The sequence below is a fragment of the Oxyura jamaicensis genome, chromosome 2 (genome assembly GCF_011077185.1).
Source record: "Oxyura jamaicensis isolate SHBP4307 breed ruddy duck chromosome 2, BPBGC_Ojam_1.0, whole genome shotgun sequence".
Classification (NCBI taxonomy): Eukaryota; Metazoa; Chordata; class Aves; order Anseriformes; family Anatidae; genus Oxyura; species Oxyura jamaicensis.
In genome coordinates this window covers 40,856,968-40,881,241 of record NC_048894.1, presented here as the reverse complement: position 1 = coordinate 40,881,241, position 24,274 = coordinate 40,856,968, and the positions used below count along the sequence as shown (strand labels likewise).

General features: G+C 35.2%; 1 protein-coding gene across 1 annotated transcript in view; it reads left to right on the top strand.

The window, feature by feature from the left end:
• Window positions 1-24,274, top strand: part of TOP2B (DNA topoisomerase II beta) — a 63,953-nt gene that overhangs the window by 10,127 nt on the left and 29,552 nt on the right. Inside the window, exons 2-10 of the mRNA XM_035319056.1 lie at window positions 4,046-4,219; window positions 10,340-10,430; window positions 12,443-12,506; window positions 13,770-13,915; window positions 14,903-15,000; window positions 16,205-16,417; window positions 16,499-16,672; window positions 23,871-23,972; window positions 24,073-24,210. Coding sequence (XP_035174947.1) covers window positions 4,046-4,219; window positions 10,340-10,430; window positions 12,443-12,506; window positions 13,770-13,915; window positions 14,903-15,000; window positions 16,205-16,417; window positions 16,499-16,672; window positions 23,871-23,972; window positions 24,073-24,210 — 1,200 coding nt within the window. The remainder of the gene's footprint in view (window positions 1-4,045; window positions 4,220-10,339; window positions 10,431-12,442; window positions 12,507-13,769; window positions 13,916-14,902; window positions 15,001-16,204; window positions 16,418-16,498; window positions 16,673-23,870; window positions 23,973-24,072; window positions 24,211-24,274) is intronic.

Below are 24,274 nucleotides of genomic sequence, written 5' to 3'. Positions count from 1 at the left end.
AGACCCTGAAAATTGGGTAACCAATTAAAAAAATGTATAAGCTGACTTACTGTGAAGCAGAAGACTTATGCCCCATGTGATGCTTGGTTAATTCTCTTCAGGGTGTTTCTCATAAAACAACAGCTGGTGCTGTTTTGAAAAGTGTTACTGGAGCTCCAACAATGTGAAGATCTCCCATACAGGATGGAATACAAAAGACTTCTTGAGACAATTCCAAAATATACTGGAAAGATTGTCAGCTTAACTACGCTGCAGTTTAGTGCTTGCTCAATTTAAAAATAAATAAATAAAAAAGTTGGCTCTACACACTTGCGTCTTAAGTAACAGAAGCTCAGCAGATTTTTTTTTTTTTTTTTTTTTAAGAGGAAAACATAATGAGAAGGCTGTGAGGGATATTTGTGTCCACAGATCTGTATTGTGGATTTGGTGATCAAGACTTTTTTGGGAGGAGGCGGGGAACTTATAAACATCATCTGTATTCTGAAAATGCCTGTTCAAGATAGATCTAGAGTTGGTCTTCTGTTTCAGAGCACAGCTTAAAAGGCCTGGTATGGAAACCTGCATTTCTGCAGACTTCTGACACTGGCATCCCTGCATAAAAGTGTTATTTTATGTCTTGAGTACTTCTTGGCTTTTGTTTGTATGCTTGTGTTTCAATAGTGTGCATGTTAAATATTTAAATGCTGAGTATTTACAACATGAGTATTTTTTGCATACACAAGTTGTACTATAATTGGAGGAATGTACAAATAAAATCTGTCCTGCTCTCTGAAAATATCAGTTGTGTTTAAAGGGAGCACACTGAAAAGGTGTCTGCAATGTCTTAGTAAAAACTGTATAATTAAAGTTGTGTAAAACTACTTTGTTTTTATAATGATTGTTGACCAGAAAGAAAAAAAAAATGTTGTGGTGGTCTTTTTTTTCCCCTCCTCTTGAACCATACATAGTCAGGTTCTAATTACGGTGTTATAGAAGGTAACAGACATAGCTTACTACTGCTGAGTTAAAGCAAGCTCCCTGTTCCTCAGGAAGTGCTGTTGCTGCAGGATTAGTCCTTTTAGGCAGCAGTTTGATTAGGTGTGACCTCTGTCAATGTGACAACCACCTGGCAGTAGCATCTCAATGGGATTGTTTTTGATGCTTGCTCTGTGGCTTTGTAACTGATGAGTGGGACGGGTTGTCCTTAAGATTTCTGCAAGTTCTCTGTAAGACTTTCACTGGAAAACAGAAATGCATTTCCTAGTTTTATGTTGAAGCCCATGGCTTGTAGGAATCCCTTTCCAATCATTCCCTTTTGTAATAATTTTCCATGATTTCCATAGCCTAGGTGCCATAAAACAAACAAACAAAAAAAACACCAACAACTCTTGAAGCCTAAGAATTGGGAACAAATATGAGAGTTCCATTTGAACAAGATCATTCAGTTTTTCATACCTTTAAATCTTTTGCTCTCTTTATGAATTGCATTTCCCCTCTTCCCTTTGCTCAACTTATGCTTCCATTGAGAAATGCTTCCATTGTTTCTTCAAGGATCTTGTTTTTGTTAATGTTGACTGAAGCAAGAAAGGCAATTCATTATTTTCTTCTGTTACTTACTGGTCCCTTTAGACCAAGTGAACATAGTAAAAAAGTGCTAACAAAGCTATGGAACCAGTAAGTGAGCTAAGGATGGATGGCTCCCATGAAGTATGACACATTTTCTCAGAAGACTGATAAATTAAACCAAAGGTAATCATAAAATACAGCCAGTAATGTCAAAAAAAAAAAAAAAGAAATAAAAGAAAAATGTGGTGAGGCTCATTGGAAGCATCACAGAGCTACTTTAATGAATAAAGTTCACATTGCAACCATTGGTGATGCTTCTGTTGTAAGAATTCTTACTCCTCCTCTTCCATGTAACATTTAAATGTATCTGTACATGAAGTCCTCTCCTTTCTGCCTGCCTTCCAGGTCTCTGTTGAATCTTTTTTGTGTGGTGGTGGTGGGAGGGCTGTCATGGTAAAAGACCAAACAACAGTGCAGAGACCAAACTGAGTTGGATACCAAAAAATGCCTGAAGTTTTGCAAATTACACAGCTTTAGTGTTTGGTGAACCCGGGGGTCCCTGGGTTCTTTCCTCCTTAGTCTGCATGCTGGCAGTTACTGGACCAGGGGGAGAATACTCAATTCTTGTTTGGCTTGTTCGGGTTCGCTCAGGGCCTAACAATTGCTTGGTGTCATCACTGGTGCTCACAGTCTGCTTCTCTCAAAGGTCCTTGAAGTGCGTATTTAATAGTGTTGCCATAGACAAACTAGAAAAGTTTGATTTCTAAGTCTGGAAGAGAAAGGTAATTTCCCCTGTTCTGATGGGAATAAAATGCTTTATTCCTATTCCTGCTAAGAGGAAAAAAGCCTTCCATAACAAAAGATGAAGAATACTTGGAATATACTACAGGGAGAATTGTCCTTGTTAAATATATATTACAGGTTGGTGCCTGGCCTTTGTGCTGAAGTTGTTAAGAGTGAGTCCAGTATGCTTTTCTTCTTTTGTTCCTTGTTCCTATATGCTTATATGCTTTCTTTGCTTGTATTGCTATTCAAGGCTGCAACAAGGGCTAAATTGAGAGAGAACTGATATCTTCTTCTAGCGGGGAAGTTTCCATGGTTGCTGGTTAATCCAGCATTGGAGTTTAGCTTATATGTACTTCTTCAGAGACTTAGTGGGAACAGCAACACGGGAGCAACGAGAGCAGTTTTTGTTTGTCTATTGATGTTTTTTACTTCATATGTAACACCCACCTCAGAGCTGGTTAATGCTACGCAGAAGGAGGCTATTTCAGCTATTAGGCAGGTGGAAACGGGATTTCCAGTGTTATGTGTGCTAGCCAAGCAAATACATCATGTGAGTTCAAATGATGTTCATTGATGCTTTTAAGAGAATTCCAATTTGCAGGCAAGAATGCGTACTTTGAAATGTATCTGGTCTCTTGGTGGATATGCTCTTACTGTCTCAGAACAGGGCTTCTATATATTTGGTTACTCTGATTTTAACATTTTTGTTTGTTTCTTTGGTGTGGTTTTATTTCAATACGAAGAGATACTTATCACTAAAAAATGGCAGAAAGATGCACCAAATCATTAAAGTCCTTATGTCCTCCCTCCAAAAGTGGATTAGTTCTCTGTAATGCTGCTTGCTCTCTGTCAAGATATCTGTCATCATCTCCAGTCACATTAGGCAGGAATTCACAGAATCACAGAGTAGTCTAGGTTGGAAGAGACCTCCAAGATCACCGAGTCCAACCTCTGACATAGCACTAACAGGTCCTCCACTAAACCATATCCCTAAGCTCTACATCTAAACGTCTTTTAAAGACCTCCAGGGATGGTGACTCAACCACTTCCCTGGGCAGCCTATTCCAGTGACTAACAACCCGCTCAGTAAAGAAGTTTTTCCTAATATCCAACCTAAAAATTCAGTTTGCATTCTGGCAGTAACCTGTGTGATTCTCTGTTCTTATAGTCTTTGGTTTATTTAATCACAAAGCATTCCAAACTGGGATTATATCAGGTTTAATTACTTTGGTTATATAGAATATAAATTACAGAAGGTGAGAAGTGAGAAACCATAGTGGAGGCACTGTAAATGTTTCTTAAGCCCCGTGGAATGAGTTCTCCAAACAAAAAATGTAAAAGAGTAGTTTCACTGTCATTGTTCAGAACAGTATTTAGTGGTTTGGATTCAAATGCTTAAGCATAAAATGGGTGTTACATTTTTTTGGGGCTGCTAACTTGAAGAAGTGTCTGTCCTTTTTATCACATAGTGTTTTATTACGCTTAGTAAGTCAGAGAAGTTAGAAAATGTACCGATTTGTTAAGAAACATCTTATCATCTATTGAATTATTTCTGTTGAGAGGATAGTTTGATCTTAATACATCCAAAACCTTAACATTTAAATTGTGTGACAAGTCGTGATTGTATTTTAAATCTCTGTCAGGCTTCGTTTATAACTAGAGTGTGACAAGTTGAATAAATCAGGTTGATTGTTGGTGTCTTTTTTTTTTTTAGACATTATTTGATAATCAAATCAGTGCTGCAAAAAAGGAAGAATCAGAAAGCATTAATAAAAATGACACTTCAAAGAAGATGTCTGTTGAGAGAGTTTATCAGAAAAAGACTCAGCTTGAGCACATCCTCCTCCGTCCAGACACCTACATCGGATCAGTTGAACCGTTAACTCAGGTAATTTTCACTAAGTTCACCATCTTAGTTTTTTGTTTTAATGAGGAAATTACTCTTCTGGTAAATAAATAGGCAAATCTGTATTCTAAATTGTTATGCTAAAAACGGGAGTTGTGTTTATGCATGAATGTGTAAGATCCATAGAATTGTGGAATGATTTGTGTTGGAAGGGAACTTGAAAGATCATCTAGTCCAACCCCGCTGTCATGGGCAGGGACATCTTTCACCAGACCAGGCTGCCCGAAGCCCCATCCAGCCTGGCCTTGAACACCTCCAGGGATGGGGATCACAGCTTCTCTGGGCAGCCTGTGCCAGTGCCTCACCACCCTCTGAGTAAAGAATTTCCTTATGTCCAATCTAAATCTACCCTCTTTGGTTTTAAAACCTTTGCCCTATCACTACATGCCCCTGTAAAAAGTCTCTTTCTGTCTTTCTTATAAGTCCCCTTTAAGTATTGAAAGGCTGCAATAAGGTCGCCCTGGAGCCTTCTCTTCTCAAGGCTGAACAACCCCAGCTCTTTTAGCCTTTCTTTGTAGAAGTGTTCTAGCCCTCTGATAATTTTTGTGGCCTTGGAAGGGGTCAGGAGATGACTTTCTAAAGCAATGCTTGGCACTTGAAAAAATATATGCTGAAAGAAATGTTTAAGTTTAGTCAAAGCATAAACACATACTTACATATATATGTGTGTGTGTGTTTACAAACACACATATATGCACACAAATACGTGTACAGATTTGTAAGTAGCATTTGCTGGAGCTCCAAAATGCTTTGTTCTGTTTGTTTAGTTAGGGAACAGAGAATTTAAGCCCCCTGCTGGCTCTTTTTTCAGTTGTGTTTGTGAAGTTGCATTTTTTTTCTGTTGAGAATTCACTGTCTATACCGTTAGAACTTACTTTGGAGCAGAAAATAATAGATTTTCATTATAAAAATCTTTGCGGGTTTTTACCAAACTTACATTTCTGCTTTTGTCCTCATATGACACCAGTGATCACAATGGAAGAGTAAAGTTCCTGAACTAAGCAGATATGAGCAGATCCAAAACAGTAGTAGCAGATTTTCCACTTTTCTGTGGGTGACAGTAATCTAGATTGGCCATATAACAACTGTCTCCTAAGCAAACAGTTGCATTTTGTAAGGAGAAATTTCAGCATGTGGAAACTTCTCCTGACTGGATATATTGGAAACCAGGTTCCTTCTGCCTTTCATGCTCCTCCAGAGCTGTGTGCAGGCTGCTCCAGAATTCAGAGCTTTCCTAGGAGGAGAAAATCATATGCATTTTAAACTCCCTACACTGTAGTATCAGTGGATTCTTTTTGTATAATTGTAGGCATTATGTTCATATAGACTTAGTTGTTTTCTAATTCTTGGCTGGAGTATTCTTCGAAGGATGAAGGAGGACAGTTAGAAAGAGCATATCTCAGAAGTTTTGCTCTCTGAATTACCAGCATAAGGCAACATGTTACTGAAGTAGGTTGTTAGCTTAGAGGAACAGCTTTTTTTCAACTGGGAAATACTGTTTGTAATTCTGTTCCATGATGAATTTTTTAGAATTTGTCTGCAAGAGATTAAACTATGTAATTGTAGAGCACTTCAAATCATTTAGTCCTCCTGAGACTTCTGTAAAAAATTACAGGCTCCTCACTCTTGCTGTATCCAGTATTGTAACAAAAATAAACTTTTCAGAAAGAGGTTTTCCCTTTGTGTCCTGCAAGGTGCTGCATGGTATTGTAGGAGATTCCATTACAAATATAATGGTGACAGCTTTATACAGCTCCCACTCACTTGTGGTAACATTTAAAAAAAAAAGGAACAAATGGATTTCACTGAAAATAGTCTTTGGTGCTTAAAATACAACATAAGTTTGTCTGCTTGCAGGATCCATAGGGATGATATGGGCATGAAATAGCTGGACTTAAGAACAAATCTAAACACGAATTCCATCAGACTTAGAAAAAAAACAACAACCCAAAAAAACAACACTGTAACAAGGAACACAGTTTCTTTCTAATATCCCAGGTTTATTTGTATTATGGTGGCCTCTGTTTAATGAAGACCCTTTTGTACTGAGTACTGTACAAATAAACCCTCAGAAATGCAAGGCAAACTAAAGGGCACAGAGCTAAAAATGTGGGGCCAAAATAACTTACCTGAGTTCATGCACTAGGTCAGATGCAGAACTAGCTCCCAGGTCTTGTTCCACCTCTGTCCATAGGTATATGCAATTTCTCTTTTCTTCATGAAAGTTGAATTACTTCCAACATAGGAAATATCTTACAGAATAATTTTATAACCATCAGAATCATCCTTTTTTTCCTTTTCCACTGATGCCAAACTATTAGAATTGAGTAAAAATATCTTAAACAGAATTTTGGGCAGAACTTTTCCGTTAAACCTGTTGGTTTCTGTTCATACGTTCTCTTGATAGAAAATGTTCTCTCTCTAGTTCATTTGCATCTAGAAAAAAGTCTTAAGAATATATGAAAAAAATCAGAATCTCCATCACACCATTTTTTGTTCTTTGTTTAATACCACTCTAGTCATACATTTCATGAATATCATCCTGACTTTGCAAACCATGATTCTGGTTTCACCTTGTTCAAGAAATAGGGTAGGAGCTGCAGCATCTACTGTTACCAGAAAAGTCTGTGAAAGTGTCTTTCAGTCTATCTAGCACCAAGGCTCACGAGAAGAAATTACAAGCACTATTTGCACAATTGTAATGTGTCTTCCCTTCCACCGGATCTAGGAGATACCGCATAAATAGTTTACACTGGAACTGGGAGACATCACCTAAACAGAAATTAGAAAGGCTATTTTTTATTAAATCATGCAGAAAATCTGTTTGCTTGGAAGGCAAGTAAAAACTTACAGCATTGGGCTGTTGTCAGTACACATAACAGTTGAGTATTTCTGTGATCAACTTCATGAGTTATTGCTTCAAATAGATTAATAGTTGATGTTGCAATGGTATTTTATCAAAATAAGCAGTTGAGGCATCCTACTATTAGCTGGACTTCCCAATGAGCTTTCCAAATGTCAGTCTTTGTGTTTGTATGAACAGTCTGAATTCTTGTTCTACGAAGTTTTCTGTGTTGTTCCAACACGTATACACACAAGACGCATACACCAATCATTTTTTTCAAATCACTGTTTCAGAAGCTGTTAGATATCATCCTGCAAATGTGTGGTAGTTCAGTGGGAATGATGGCAACCAACACAAAAATCTCTAGATAAGCAGATCTTAACATTACAAAGAACCATGAGCTTTTGACTCTAAAGTTATGTAAGCCAGCTGACGTTGGGTGTTCAGCTGAAATAGTCACAGATAGTCCTGTATTTGAACACAGTTGATAATATTTCAATGTCATATGTGCCACCTGGGATTCAAACATATTTCACATTAAAAAAGAGCTCATTTTACTGATTTCATGGCTGAAAAGACTCTCTTCAGTGAAAGGGGTCATGAAGAGCTCAGCATAGGTTGGTGTTTTTTTGATAGAGGGAAAGCTGAAATGAATCCAAAAGGTACGAGAACATCAACTAAGATAAACTCTTCTAATCTACATATTCTTTTTTTTTTTTTTTTTTTTAAATATATGTAATGTTTCATGAAGTTAGTCATAGCTTTGGCCACGTGGCAGTTTCTGGAATATGTGGACTCTTGCTACAAGTGCTGTGATGCTTCTCCAGTAAGATGCTTGGAGACAGTATGAAGGAAATTAACCAGCTGACTTGAAATAGCCTATAGCCTTTTAGTAAAAATGAAAGTGACAGGAAAAGAAACACCTCAGCTTTTATTCAAATGAATTTTCTAATTATCATAATCAGATAACCCTACCCTATTACTGTAATGTGTTTTAATATGGGTTCGCATGAGATTTAGCACTAACACCAACCCCAAGAATAGTGATGCTGTGATTCACAGAATTACAACAGAGACACGTGATCTTTGGAAAAAAAATGGCAAGGCTATAGCTATATTGTGCTTAGACCCTTTGCTGAGATCTGAGGCCCTTTGTGCTAAGTGCTACAGAAACACAGACCAGAAAGTATTGTCTCCTTTGAAGATTTGAAGAGCTAAACCATGACAGAGAGGAAGGACAAATAGAAAAAGAATGAAACAAGCAGTTATATTCAAGAAAAGTCGGGCTTATTAGGGCTTTTTTTTTTTTTTTCTTTAATGTAATGGTAGGATTGTTAAATAGGATGAGAGGAGTGTCCAAGATAACAAAATTGCAAAAAAACAAAATTGACCTAAAGTTGACAGAGAAGTTGTATTTATTGAGGTGGCGTAACTGCTGTGCCTCAAACTGATTGCCTTTGTAACTTCTTACTGAGCTCATTACCAACCTGACAGAAGACTAATGCAGCAAAAAGGAGTTTTTCTGGGATAGTTTTATGAGCTGAATTGACTCATTAGTTAAGGGATTAGATGAGCAGCTGGACCATTTCAGTGTGCATAGGAAAGCTTAGGACGAAGAACCAAAAAGTGGATAGTGAGGAGCAGTGGTGAGGAGACTACCATTACAGGAATCTCAGGTTCTCACTGGACTTCACCCTACAAACACAATAGTGAAGGAGGAAAGAAAGGCTGTTGGGAGAGTTTTGATGGCGAGTTGCATAATCTTCTGATTACTTCTAATATTTCTAAATTGAAGGGTTTGGGCATGGAAACGATATATGTTTAGGTCACCAGAGGACCTCTGAATAGTGGCTAGTAAAAGCTGATGAATACACAGCTGGATAGAATGGATAAAATCATTTCTTGTATTTCTGAGATGTTCCTCCTCCCATTGTCCATGGTTGAAAGAAGTGAACCCTGAGAAACTATCCATGACTCTTTAATTGTATGATACATTTAAAAAAAAATGTCAAATAGTTTTATGAGGTATTACAAAAATTATTACCTTCCTTGGATTTCTCCTCTGGGAGAGCTTTAACATTTCTTAAAAGCAATTATGAAATGCAAAAGCTGGAGAGAGTACATTGGAGTATTTGTCTTTGTTGCTACAACTCCTCCTGCTTTCTGATTCTTACAGTCACTTGTACAATAGTCTGAATAATAAACCATTGGACAGATCAGGCTGTCAGGATGTCTGCTTATTCTGCAGTTAATTGTTTGTATTTGCATTGCTACATATAGATTGCAGTTAGCATCCATGTGGAATACAGGTGAATTAAATCAGAATTAAATATATTTCAATTATTGCAAGAACATCTGGAATAATGCATCTAGTAGGTAAAGCTCAATCTTTAAATTGCTGTTTGAGTTACACCTATGAGCTCCATGGAAAGGGAAGGATGGAAGGATCACAATAGTAGTATGGTACATGAAAATTATGGGAAGGATTAAAGATCAAGATGTTGCTTTGCTAAGATCTTTCGTTCTGTGAACTCAAAATCAAATGGCAGAATTACACTATAGCGACTTTATGTGAAAGATGTGACTGAAGTCTAGATTCAAAGGAAAAGAAGAGGAAATAAATCCGATTAAGAAATTAAGGATAAAGCTAAATACTGCATCTAGATACTGGTATTATTCTGTTCAGTACTAGAGACTACTCTTGGGATAAATTGTTACAGTTAAGGTCAGAAATTTATGGCAGTTGGAGAGATCCTTGTGGAACACAGGGGTTTGTTACCAATACCAACTTTATCATTAAGTGGTAATATTTCTTAGGTTAAATGAATCCTAAATTCCATGTTTTTTGCATGTATACATGATTTGATCAACAATTTTTCAGTGTTTGTATTTAGGATATGTATTTGTTGAAATATTCAACAGGTTTTATTGCTTTTCTGCTTTGTTAATGTTTATATTTAAGTTAATTGATATTCAAGTAAAAAATTTGAATTCATGCAAGATTCTGAGAAAACACACTATGTTTCTAGTTGTTGATAATCCTTTTAAGAGTTGCAAATCTTGGATATACATCAACAGAAGTATTTACTGGGCTTTTCTTCTTTTTGGAAAGGCTCTCTGTACTTCTGTATCAGCTAAAAATTATAACACAGTGATGAAGTTAAAAATATTGATTTTACTGTTGTAATAATAAGTATAATGTATGAATATTTTGTTTTTTTGAGACCAGCTCAATATTTTTTTTTTTCTATATGTAGTCAATGTGGGTTTATGATGAAGATGTAGGAATGAATTGCAGAGAAGTTACCTTTGTCCCAGGCTTATACAAGATCTTTGATGAAATCCTCGGTATGTATAACATTATTTTAGCATTATATGGAGCACAGATTATTCTGAGAACTCTAAAAGCACATTAATTTATATCTAGGTTTAGGTCACAGACTTAGAGTTCCACTAAAATACAGTGCTTGGACATTTTAGTGCACACCAACACTGCAGAATAGTTAAGAATAGAGAAGAAAGTTTTCAGTTGAAACTGCAAGGAAGTATAATTACTTGTTACTAACTGTCCAAAATAGATCATATTTTGTCATTGATATTGTTACAAGATTTTTTAATCTGCAAGGTTGATCAGGCTATCAGTTTTAAGTAACATTTGAATGAAGACTTTTCTGAAGAAGATTTTTCTGAAAGAAGACAACTGAAAATTATCCAAGTTAACTTACATTATCATCTCATGAATCACTAAAACTGCTTCCTTGTGTATAGAATGGTAGTGGTGGTGATGGTCATTCTTAGATGGATCATTTCTAGACTTCAAACAGTTTTAAAACAGATATGAATCATACTGCCATTTAAAAACATGGTGATTGACGTACAAACAAATGATTTTTAGAAAATTGTATCCTAAGTCCCTGAGTCACTATGACTTACTAGCTTATGATATTTTCTTGGTGACAGCCACACATTGAAGACTAACTGGCAATAGTGATGTGCAACATCTGAGCAGTCTCCTGAACTGATATTTTGGTTTAATTGATGTTATTCCTTGGGTTAATCAATTTTTATGAATTTATGTTGTAAGAATTGGCAGGATAACATCATGAAATAATTACAGTCTATTAAGGTCAGTGGAAATTTTGTCATGACCTTCATTGGGTTCAGAACTTACCCACACCTCTAAAACTGTGGTTTATAGTATTGCTGTCTCAGAGATTGTAAAGTCTGTATCTTGGCCATTTGGAGTTGTTTTTCACTCATGCCCTGATTTGAGAAATATGAGTCTGAAAACTTAAATCACGTCTTTTTGGAGTGCTGCCTCTTAGATGGTATTTACGGCTTTTCACAGGAGGGAGACACTTTCATCTGGTCCCATTCAAAAGGAAAATAATTACCATGTCATTATTGTAGTACTCTATGGCTTATTGCTTCCTTATGTAGCACTGGTAAGCACACTACAGAGTGTGGTTTGAGAGCTAAGGTTCTGTGTATTAACGTGATGAAAATTGGACATTATAGCTGTTCATACTTTTTAGTGAAACTGCACTTAATGATTTTAGTATAAGCACCTTGAAATATCTGATACTATATTGAGATCCCTATAAGCTATTAAGATACGTTATTTTTACTGGATTTCTCCTCATGTACTTTGCTGTTTTGGGATTTTATTTTGACCTATTTTGTGGGTGTTGAGATAAGTGTTGAATGTGTTTTTATGGTTAATAGCTATAGTCACATTTCAGATTTCTATTGTTTGTAGGTAATATACATTGGAGCGCAATTTAATTAAATTCCAATAAAATGTTAACCTCCGATTATCCTTCTTTTAATCCTAAATTGTCTAAAACAAGAGTAGTTATAGAAGAACTTTAGGGAAACCTTTTGCTTGTATCAAAACACTTCTTAATGGTTGTGACTTTTTCAGGATTGCATTTTAGTGTCAAAATGATGTGTAAACTGATCTGGTGATGATGCATACAATTTCCTAGGATTTTTTACACGTTTGGTGTAATATGTGTGATAAATCCAAAGAAGTACAGCAACAGAAGAATGAGGTGTTCAGCATGTTAAGAACAGTTATGAGAAGAGGCTCACCAAATGCACTTCTGTATTTCTGAGATGGTCTACCTGCTAGAAGTAGAATTAGGAATTAAAACAAGGTTGAAAAATACCTTCTTCTAGATCCATGTTCTTATTTAATGATGCTGGTAATAAGATACAGAGTATACTAAATGTTACCTGATTAGAAAAAGGGCCTAAATCATTGTAACTTGTGGTAGAATGTATATATAATCAGTTTAACACATCAAGTAATTAATTATTGCTCCTAGAAAGTGCTAATTTATTACTTTATTTCATAGTAAATGCTGCTGACAATAAGCAGAGGGACAAGAATATGACTTGTATTAAAATATCCATCGATCCGTAAGTAAAAGCATGCTTTAATTTGCTTTCCCTGCCAGGGCAATTGTAATTTAAATTTGTACAAATGATTTTGCTAAATGAAGTTGGATTTTATTTTACAACAAAAATAATCTTTTTGGAATTATTTTTGTTAGCTTCATATTTTAAGATGAAAAAGTGAATTTAACAGTAATTACTACCACTCTGAATTTATAATAATCTGCTTTCCTAAACCACTCATTAATTTTTGATTGAATGAAACTTAGAATCTGAAGATTATAAAATCTATGCTTATGTGAAAGCTTGCTAGTACATAAATGTAACTAGCAAGGTTACATGTAAATCATAAATATTAACGTTAAGTTTCTGTACCATAATTTTGTACCTTCTGAACTTCCATGTTAACTCCTTCAGCTTGAGGATATGGGTATGTTTAAATTAGTCAGTTATATCAGGCTGAAACTGCATATTGCAAGTATGTTGTCACCCATGTTTTTCCAAATTGAACACTTGAGGATGAAGAGATACTTCCTAATAAGAAGTACCATAGCTAAATAGATGGTGATTGGGTTCCTTTAGTAGTACCTTTTTGGTGACATTTAAATAAATAATAAATATTTTGGAGACTCAATTTTTATACCTAATCCACAGGATAAATTTGTTGAAAAGTCATTTTTCTGCAAGTTTTCAGTGCAGTATCAGTTTTTGTAGACAAATTGCTTTTATCATGGAGTGGGAGGGAAATGGTAGTGGTATGTCTATCTGACCTGTCATGATTTTGAACTCTCTAATGCTCCAAAATGAAAATTCTGTATGAGCACTGTAAGTATTAGTGATGCCAGATGTTGAGGAATTTTGGTATTGATGCATAAAAGAAATTACAATGTTTATCATAAGAGGAAAATAACAGTTTTAAACAGATGATAATGTTATCTGGATGGACTTGAACTGAAACCTGTAAAGCTACATCTCTAACAAGTATAATTCTGTCACAGTTTCATGATTCTGTTGCAGATCATGTTGATAGTGAAAGATCTTCATGCAGATTTTGGGGGGATTATTTTTATACGAAATGCTGTCATTTATGGGCAGTTGTGCTCCTTCTCTGACACCTACTAAGCACAAATAAATGTTTCTTGAAATTAAAGTTGCTAGAGCTGTGAGTAAACAGAATATGGTCTTTTATTGTAACTTACGCAGTTATTTAAGCATGGAAAATATATTCAGGAGTCTTTTTTCAGGTTAACGTTAATTGGCTTAATGTCTTTCTTCACTGTTTTGTAGGGAATCAAACATTATCAGCATATGGAATAATGGGAAGGGTATACCAGTTGTGGAACACAAAGTAGAAAAAGTATATGTACCTGCTTTAATCTTTGGGCAGCTACTAACATCTAGCAACTACGACGATGATGAGAAAAAAGTTACAGGCAAGACTATTTAACTTGCTTTGTTTTATTCAGTGAAGCTAGTTTGTTTATCAGTATGCTTTCTCTTTTTACATTTTTACTCTTTTTCATGATGCATGATCGCTTAGTCACCATTACCAGAGTTCTGTGTAAGAGTAAAATGACTTTAAGAAAAAAAACCTACTTTTTTGTTTTTTTCAATAACAGTGTTTACATAAAATTTTATATTTGTATCTTTAGTGTCAGTATTCATTATTCAATAAAAAGAAATCCATGTTAATTTTACCATATGCAAGCATTAAAAGATTTATGTTATTGAGATGAAGGAAAGAATAATTTCAAAAACTTAGACTGATTTATTATCTTAAATGTGATGTGACCCTAATTTAGATCATGAATGAAAGTTAGTTCTTTTTTATCCCACTCCATATATTTAGCCCATTTTATGATGACTTTAAAATGTTATTTTCAGAAAACATACAGCAATAAATTTATTTTATTTTAAGATTTATATAGTGTGTTATAAATTCCTCCAAGTTTCCACGGAAACTGAGCGTGACTTCAGTCAGTTAGGAAGGTTTACCTTTGAGTTGCCAAGAAGTTACCTAACCTCTTTACCTCTGGACTTCTATTCCCATCACTTCTTTTCTGCCAGAGCTAGCAAGCTTGTGCAGAATGAGTTGGCTCTGATCACGAATTAGTTTTCAGCTGGATCATGGTGTTGAGGTCACTTGCCTTTCAGCAGGCAACCTCTAGATCAACATAAGGGAAGCAATGGGAGCATCCTGGCCTCGGTGAGGGGAGAAGCAAGTGGTGCATGATTGAGGCAGAAATAGTTGCACCAGCTTATCGGTAGTGTGAAAATGCATCTCTGTCATCCTTTGATAGCTCTTGAAATATGACCCAACTTTTGTCTTATATAGGAACATTTTAATTCATTTGCATTGCCTCTGTATATCATAAATAAAGTTTTGCTTTAACAAAATTTACTGTATGTTATTTTTTCAGGTGGTCGTAATGGCTATGGTGCAAAACTTTGTAACATATTTAGTACAAAGTTTACAGTTGAAACTGCTTGCAAGGAATACAAACACAGCTTTAAGCAGGTATACAAATAGCCTCAAGTTTGTTCTCTATGCTGTAATCATAAGATTCAAATTTAACATGTTTTCTATATTTCATAAAATGAATCATGGACATTCAAATGTAAAGAATGTGTAGGCTATTCAGGCCAAGTTAGTTCTGTCAGTGAAACTGGTACTTCTGCATCCTCGTGTTTTTTTGTTCTGTTTTAAGTAATATTTTTCTTGGAAGTGTTAGGTAACTAAAAATGAAAAATTAATTTTTGCTGTTAAAACTAAGGTTTATTCATGTGCATGTGAAAAATAACATGTTTAACTGAAATATTCTGTAATTGCTAAATGATTTCTCAGAAAAAAAATCTTTCTACTTTGCTATGCAAACATAAGAACAATTATCTGTTATTTTATATTAGTATATAAAAAAAGAATTTTTCATGTATTGGTCATGAATTTCATTAGCTCAGCTGGATTTGGGTGCAAAGAAACCCCACGTAAACCCATTGCTCGTAGTTTTAATTGTCAGCACAAAGTTCAAAGATTGCATGTAATTCATCTGCTGCATCTAGCTTTCAGCTGGCCACCTCTATAAAAGTTTGAAGAACGTTGTGGGGGAATGTTAACTACCAAAGCTCCTCAGCCTTGGAGTCTTTCACAATTGGTGACTTCTCTCCCTTTTTCCTGGGCAATTTCTGGTTATGCTGTCATGTTACTGCCAAAAACAATACATTTCAATGGTTTAACTGTCTCTTTAGGAGATGTAATATTTTCTGCTAATTGCCAAAAAGCAAATTTTTATTAAAAGCACATCCATGGAAGTGCTATCTCAGGGACTGCCAAGGCTGCACACAGGGACTAATAAACCTCTCTATAAAAGTATGTAGTAGATGGAAAACATTGAACTAATTGGCAATAAAGACTATTTAGTTATCTCACTTGTACTTAATTTAGTCAGTTCTGCAGTGGACTCTATTTGCATTAGAATCATATCCATCAATGTAACGATGCCTATATATTTATAGAAACCACAAATCTGCTGTCACCAATACTTAGGCAAATCTTGGTAAAGCAATTAATTTTATACTTAGCATTTTACCAGAGGAAACTTCTAAAAGAAGTCAGTGAGCTTTTTGTTGTGTAGCTTTTGCAGCCCTAGCATAGCTGGAAAATTGAACAAAGCAGGAGGATGTCTTGCATTTAAACTAATATTTTAAATGTTTTGTTTCCAAAGACTTGGATGAACAATATGATGAAGACTTCTGAACCCAAGATTAAACATTTTGATGGTGATGACTACACATGCATTACATTCCAACCAGATCTATCTAAATTTAAAATGGAAAAACTTGATAAGGATATTGTGGCCCTCATGACAAGAAGAGCATATGATTTGGCTGGGTCATGCAAAGGAGTCAAAGTTATGTTGAATGGGAAGAAGCTACCTGTAAGAACGTTTTAAAAATTATTTTGAGTGGACTGAGTATTTAATCTGAAGTAGAGTAATTGCTATCTGTGTCACTCATAGGTAAATGGATTTCGCAGTTACGTAGATCTTTACGTAAAGGACAAGCTGGATGAAACTGGAGTTGCACTCAAAGTTATTCATGAAGTTGTGAATGAACGATGGGATGTGTGCCTAACTTTAAGTGAAAAAGGATTTCAGCAAATCAGCTTTGTAAATAGTATAGCTACCACAAAGGTGAGTAGTTGTAGCTACATTAAATGATAAAAATAGATGCTAAGGTTATGCCTAGTCAGACATTCAAAAAAAAAACGTGTTACTGAAAATAAATAGCTGGGATAATCCTTTGCATGAAAGGATTTGGCAGAGCAACTGAATGCAGTCAAAATACGGTCATATCAGAATTTCTAAATATGTCCTAGATTTTTAAAAGCTAGTAATCATGATCAATGATAGAGATGTCTCACATCAGCATTACTGATTAATGATAAAATGGATGGAACTATTGCTTAGTAAAAATACTTTATCCCTTCCTTTTTAATACATTGTAACAAAACAATTCCAAGATTAAGATTAAAAACTGTATAGACCCCTTTAAAGTTAGTAACAGGCTTTGGAGAGGAAACAAGTCTTCTTGTATTCATGAAAAATGGTGTTTTATTTATTGCTTTATGATGTATAAAAGTGGCCTGAAACATTGAGATTATTTTTTTTTTATCTGTGTTTCTACGTAAGGGATCTATGTGTTGTTCTCTGCTCTTACTAGCAACTAGAGAAGTAGCAAATGGCATCATAACAAATCTTCAGATACGATGAAGAAGCAATCTGCTCAGCGTACTAAACTAGAAAGAAGTCTGCGCTTCTTGGATGCTGTGGTAGTCAGGCACCAAGGCAATCACCCAAAACTTATTGGTATAACTCATTTATGCTGGTTTGGTGTGGCCCAAGTTAAGATGTCTGGGATCCACCATGGTGAAAGAAAATCTTGGTCAATTTCTGCTCTTGACAAACTACACCGACTGAGTGATCTAACACCAGTCAAGTAATTCTAGTGATGGCACTGTTTGTAGGGAACCTTAACCATGAGTTTCTCAGAAAGATAAGAATTTGTATTTACTCAAAAAACACCCTTTGCACAAATCTTATCTGAAAGAGTCAAACAGAAGAAAATTCTAGTGTTAGCACAAGTGGTTCTTAAGCACTAGTTCATAAGTGCAGTGGCTGCACTAAGTAGGGGCCCTAGTCTAGGCAGGTGCCCAGAAATACCAGTGTTAATCTAGGTGATATGTAGTCAGTGTTTTGGCGGAATAGAGTTCTTACTACATAATTTCCTTCCAGGGAACTGAACCAGTGTTCACTGGTAAGGGTTTATTTCAGTGTAGAATATTTACTTTTTAAACTTGCATTTAAATCAAATGCTTATCTGATACTTCTCAAAACTAGGGATACAAACATACCTGGTAATTAAAAGATTAAAACTTAATTCAGGCCTCTTTATGCAACATAAAGAAGAAAAATAACATGACCTTAAAGATGTATACGATACATTTATGAAGATGCTGGCAATGTAGACAGACAATATTGTTTGGTATCAGGATAAGGGAATGTATTGGAAAAAAATGAATACTTAATCAAGGGATATTGAATTTGACTCCTTTGGATCGATTTTCACCCATCATGCAGTTACACATGCACATTGTTATATGTTCTTTAAGAAAATTCATAGAAAAAGTACTGTGTATTCTTCAAAGGTAAGTGTTGTAATTTCTAGTTTTTCCCGCTCTCCCAATCCATGCCTTATGTGTGTGACTGGATGTGGAATGTTCGGGCGGTGAACCACCTCACCAGCAATTGATGTGCCACTACCCACTGATGAGACATAATGGCTAGTAACTAACTGCGTCACCTGCCTGTTCCCTTATCTGCTAACAGGTGAGGAGCTCATTTCAGCTGTTTTTTGGTTATTTATCACTGTTTGCTGAAAGCTTTTCATTTCTGTTTCTGGATAAATTTCACCCAGTGCTAACTTCCCTTCCACCTTTTTTAAACTTGCTTTAAATTCCAAACCAGTTTTTTAGGTTGATGGGGCTTTTTTTTGAGGGGTGGGTAGAAGTTTAGGCAGCTATGGTTATGCAGATAACTTCTTACTGAGACTTGAATATAATGTGATTAAATATTGTCTTCACAAGCTCTCAATTTCAGATAGTAACTGTAGTAGAAATTGTAGTAAAAGTTCAGTTATTAACATATCAATCTAATGATATTTTTAATATGGCAGCACTGCTAATTGTAATACTACATATTTTAGCAGAAAAAATCAGCTGATGCAGATGCAGTGCCAGGTATTAGACTTGGATGCAGGGAGCAGCCCATGAAACATTTATCTGTTCATAGAATTTAAATATAGCTTACCTCAGAATTAATTGAGGCTGTTGGCTGTTGATGACAATATTAACATAATGTATACTGGCGCTAATCTATACTTCACTTTTAAGATTTTAGTTGCTATAATTTTATTAGATGTTCTTGCATCCTGAATTTTGCAAGATGGGGATTCCATTGGCTGCCTTTTGGGAAAAGAAGGCTTTGCAGTTATCGTTCTATTTTTCATAATACAGTAATCATAATAACCATTAACAGCCCTCTAGATTTAGAGGGTATTTTTCTTTTTCTGTTTTATATTAATATGTACTGACAGTTGGGGCAGTTATAGGCTGTTATGCTTCTATAGTGGGTAAATGTGCCACCTACTGGTGAGATGGTTGAAAGGTTCCCAACTTTGAGCTCTGAACATCCCTCAATCAATGCTACACACTAAGAATGGACACAGGAATGGGGAACTGTTATAATAACTAATATCTTCTAAGAACAAGAATTACTGGTAAGTAACCAGTTTTTGATATGTCAGCTGTTAGTTTTAGCAAAACATTTGAAGTGCTAAAACTAGGCTTTCCTAGTCTGCTTGTATATAAAACGTTATACCGAAATCAGATATATCGCTGTAAGCATAAGATTTTAGTAATGTGATGACCAAAAATAATGCATTTAATATTGCCATTCAAATGTGAAATGTTTTTGAAATGTCATATGATATTTTCCTGTAGTAGCACTTTGGAAATGGATTTATTTTTCTTTCAGTGGCAGGATATCAGTGTTTCAACTTTCACTGAACTCTTCCTATGCTGAAACTCTGTCATTCAGATATGAATAAAAACCTTTTTTTTTGTGTAATGAAATGAAATTGACAATCAAAAAAAACTTGTATGTATGGTGCTTCTAATTCACACTGGTGGTTTGTGTTGCTGTTTAGTAGGTGGCTTTGAAAACTGACAGAAACTGTATATGGTTTCTTGGAAGTGCAAGTACTTGTTTGGTAATGATTAATAATATTAACAATCTTAAGCCATTGTTTTTTCCCTTCTCTCTCTTTTTTTTCGTTTCATCTCTTCTTTCTACATGATGTTGAGAACACAGCTGCTATCTCCTCTTGTTTCAGCCCCTTTTTGACTTTTTTGTCAGATGCCTACTGTGTCTTAGAATGGTTTGAGATAGCTTTTATTTTTTTGTTTGCTAGTTGTTTGTTCTTCTCCTCTGTTTGCCTGCTGTTTTTTCTTGGTTTTGATGTCTTCCATTTCTTATTTCTTATCTATCTTATACCTCCTCATACTTATCAAAAGCTTTCTTTCTCCTCAGTTTTATTTTAAAATAGCTAAATAGCTTTAAAGAATGTCTTCATAGATAGTTTTTTGTTGTTGTTGTTTTTTTCCCTGCCACAATGCAGGTTAGTCTCAACAGGAACCATTATTTACTATGTTGTTTTTTTATAAGACACTAATCATTGTTAAGCAAAGGTGATCTTCTGAGTAAAATAGTAGGCACTAAGTTAGATATGTTTTAACTGTGTAGAGTATGTCTGTATCACTCCATTCTTTGTTATAATAGGTTTTAGCTAACGTGTTATAAACTTTCTGTAATGGCCCATAGAATTTAGCATTTTATCATTATTTATGCCTTTTTGTCTGTAAATTTAAAAGACGGCAGTTGAATAGTTTAAAAAATGTAAATATACCTTTTGTTTCCTCTGTTCTGCTTTATTCCTTTTGTGGACATGGTTTCGCATACCTATTTTTAACTCTTTGACAACTTTTTCAAAGAATTCAAATTTGGTTTCTCTTTATGTAGGCTTGTAATTAAAATATTTGTAGTTAATGATGAAATTTTGGAAACTAGCAAGAGATGTCTAAAGACTTTCAGCTTTTTTCAATAGTCTCTTTTACAGGGTAGAAAGTAAAATTTTCTTCCAAAATTACAATTTTATAAAGTCTTTGAGACTGTGACTTTAAAATTTCTCCTACAAGCCTATACCTGAGAAATAAACCAAGCTGGTTAGAAAATCAGTAACTGCTTGTGGAATATGCTTGTGTAGTACTAATAGGAGTGGGGTCTCCTGCTCTTGTACAGAATATTATTTTGCTTATAGGCAGAGAAAATTTCAGTCAGTCATCAACTAGCATAATCTCAATGCAGCTTGGAGAAAGTCTGTCTAGTTTTTGAAGGGTTGTATTACTTCAGACTTTAAAGTGATTTAAGTTACTGTCACTTCTACATACCTATTTTTTAACTGACAAAATTCTTTCTACCCAAGCATTTTACTTGCTAAAGCACAGATGAATTAAAAACCTAAAGCAACTTGAAAGACTAATTTTAAACTTCAAATTCACCATTAAAGCTAGAAAATCTTTCTGTATGCACCCACTTAATCTGTAAACAAGCTTCAAATATAAATACCTTGACCAAAGAAGTTTATCTTCTGCCCTCTGTCACCTATCTTTCAAGTTGTCCTGTACTTCAGTTATATTGACTTTTTCAATGCCCCCAATTTTTTTTCGAAACTATTTAAAATTTGGGGATTTATTTTTCTATTTAGTTCTCTGTCAGCAAAATATCTTCCTTTTGTTACAGAAGTTGGAAGTAAAACTCCAGTAATACTTGCCACACCTTAACTTCACTGAGCGAAAGTTAAAATTGCTGCAGGAGTTCGCTTTTGTGATTCTTGGTGTATCTGTAAAAGCAGCTGTTATTTTGTACCCCATATTCTGTATAATTGATGAGAAAATTAAAACAATAGACTTGATAATGCTGCAGAATACAAAGAAAAGCCAAAGAAAGCTGATCAAGGCAGCAATGAAACCACACCTCTCCATTCCCCATTTTATTGCTTATTTCAGTGGAAGGTTTTTCTACCTTTACAATGATTTTCAATGTTTCTTTTAATCTGAATATTTTTCATTCAAGAAAATCATATGAATGTACTTACTTTTGTTTGCTTAAAAGGATTTGAGGTCCTGTCCTCAAAGTCAAACTTCTCTGAGAGAACGTGCCTCATGATGAAATTTGTTCTCTCCCTTGAGACTCTAGTCAAATGTTTACCATTTTGAAGTACTCCCTTACCGCTGTGTCTGTTCATCAGCTTGAGGTTTCCTGCTAGTGTCTTACTAAACAGTTGCATAAAATTCTTCTGTGCCTCTATTACAAATTTCAGATCATTCATTACCTCAGTTTTTCTGTACTGGCATCAGTCAGTCTATTTGGTTCAGTTAGATCACCTTATAAGTCAGTTCTGAAGTGTGCTTGGAAGGAATTCCTGTTAGAGTATTTCAGCAGAATATGTCTTGTCATAGTAAAATATTTATTTTTGTCAAGGTTGTAAAGCTTGACCAAGAACTCTGATCTCTGTATAAGAGAGACAGAGACCTCTTCTTTGTAGTAGGAGATGAAAGAAAGTAAGTACTCACAAGATTTTTTATTTGCTCTCCAGATACTGGCTTCAAATATTTATCTTGGGTTAAAAATAATGGGAGGAAATCCCCCAATATATTGCACCTGGGAGAAATTAATTGATAAGACAACATAATACATCCTCAACCTATCTATGTTAGGTGTTTTTTCTAATAACTGTTTTCCACTTCTGAGAACTATTTTTTTTTCTTAACAACTGAGTCTGTAGTCCCATCAGCAGCAGGGCTGATCTAACAGTTTACTGTCATCAAAAGGGGTCATATTGTTTCCCTTGCCTCTCTGTACTCTTTGTATATATACAGTGGCTGGATTAGGTTTTTGTTGCATTAATGTGTTGAATTGGTTTATGCTATAATGTGATAGCTGGCACAAATTTATTGGGTTGATTATGACCTGCCTCTTTCATCATTAACAGGGTCAGAAAGTAACAGACTTGTTGAAGTCAGGTATAACTCATGCTTCACAATAGGGAAGGGTGATTAAAATACATTTTCAATGTTTAGATAGTGTTTCTACTACTGATGAAATTCAGTCTAAATAGGAAAGAACTAAGCATTTGTACAAGTAAGATTTTGTTCCACTCCTACACTTCCAATTCAGGCACCTCCAGAAGGTGCCCCAGGGCTTTTACCACGTTGTCTAGCTACAGTTCTCTTTGGACTTAAACTTTAAACCAACTACAAAAAGAACCCAAACCATACTGTTAGAAGACAAATCATTGTGAGATGAAATCATTTGGAAAATAAAGGCATTTCACATAAGCCTTCTGGAAAAAGAGGCCTATTGGAGATGGGTTACATCCTAACAATGGCTATGGATTTACACATGTAAAAGAAACCTAACAGTTATGGGGTATACTCTATAATTCAGAAGCAATCAGAATCAGAAGTAAAGACTGAAACAGTACAAACTTTTATCAACTAAAGAAACAATCATTACCTAAATGAACAAAGGTAATATAAGTGAATATTTCTTCCTCAGGGTCTGTTGCGCTAGGGATCACAGCTAGGCGCTAGGAGGTGAATACATTGCCTTAGCCATAAGCTTTTTTTTTTTTTTTTTTTTTTTTTTTTCCTCAGTTATGGCTTTAGTTGAAATAGTTGGAAATGTAGCTGGAAAGGCGTTATGCAAGGATAACCAGAGAGTCTCCCTTTTTGGAGGATAAAGGGAGGAATTGTGACAGGCACTGTGAATGTTTTACTTTCAGCTGTTGTGGTGCAGTGGAGGAAAAAATCCTATGCTGTCTTTCTGCCTGTCTTTCTGCCCATCTTTCTTTCATTTTCCACTGAGGTGATGCAAGGAATTTCTTATAAGCCATTTTTTTCCTCTTCTGCATTTGGGCAGTAGCTGTAAGGAAGTCCAGGTGACTGCTCAATTGTTGCAAGACAGGTGGCAACATGGTTATGTAGCTACAAATCACCGCCCTGTGGCTGGAATGAAGGCTGAATGACAAAAGAGAAACTTTAAAACCAAATTTTCTTTGTTATCTTATAACTTAATGTGCATTGACTTCCAACTTTGACTGCAGTATGACTACAGGAACTAACCTTATTTGAATCTTGTTTATAAGATTAAAAGCTATTAAAAAATTCAACGTATTGTGTTTTTTTTTTTTTTTTTTTCTTTCTTCGTCAAGGGTGGTAGGCATGTTGATTACGTCGTGGATCAGGTTGTGGGCAAACTGATAGAAGTGGTGAAAAAGAAGAATAAAGCTGGAGTTTCAGTGAAACCATTTCAGGCAAGTGTCATTGTAGAAAAATGCTATATATTAAGCTGTATATTGTTAAAGATGAAGATGGTAATTTTGTTAAGTAAATTGCTTTCTATGTTTTCAACAGGTGAAGAATCACATATGGGTTTTTGTTAACTGCTTGATTGAAAACCCATCTTTTGATTCCCAGACAAAGGAAAACATGACATTGCAGCCTAAAAGTTTTGGGTCCAAGTGCCAGCTATCTGAGAAATTTTTTAAAGCAGTAAGTAAAGCTTATTTCTTCTTTTCAGTGAAGCAGAAATTGACAGACTGGATCATGTATATGC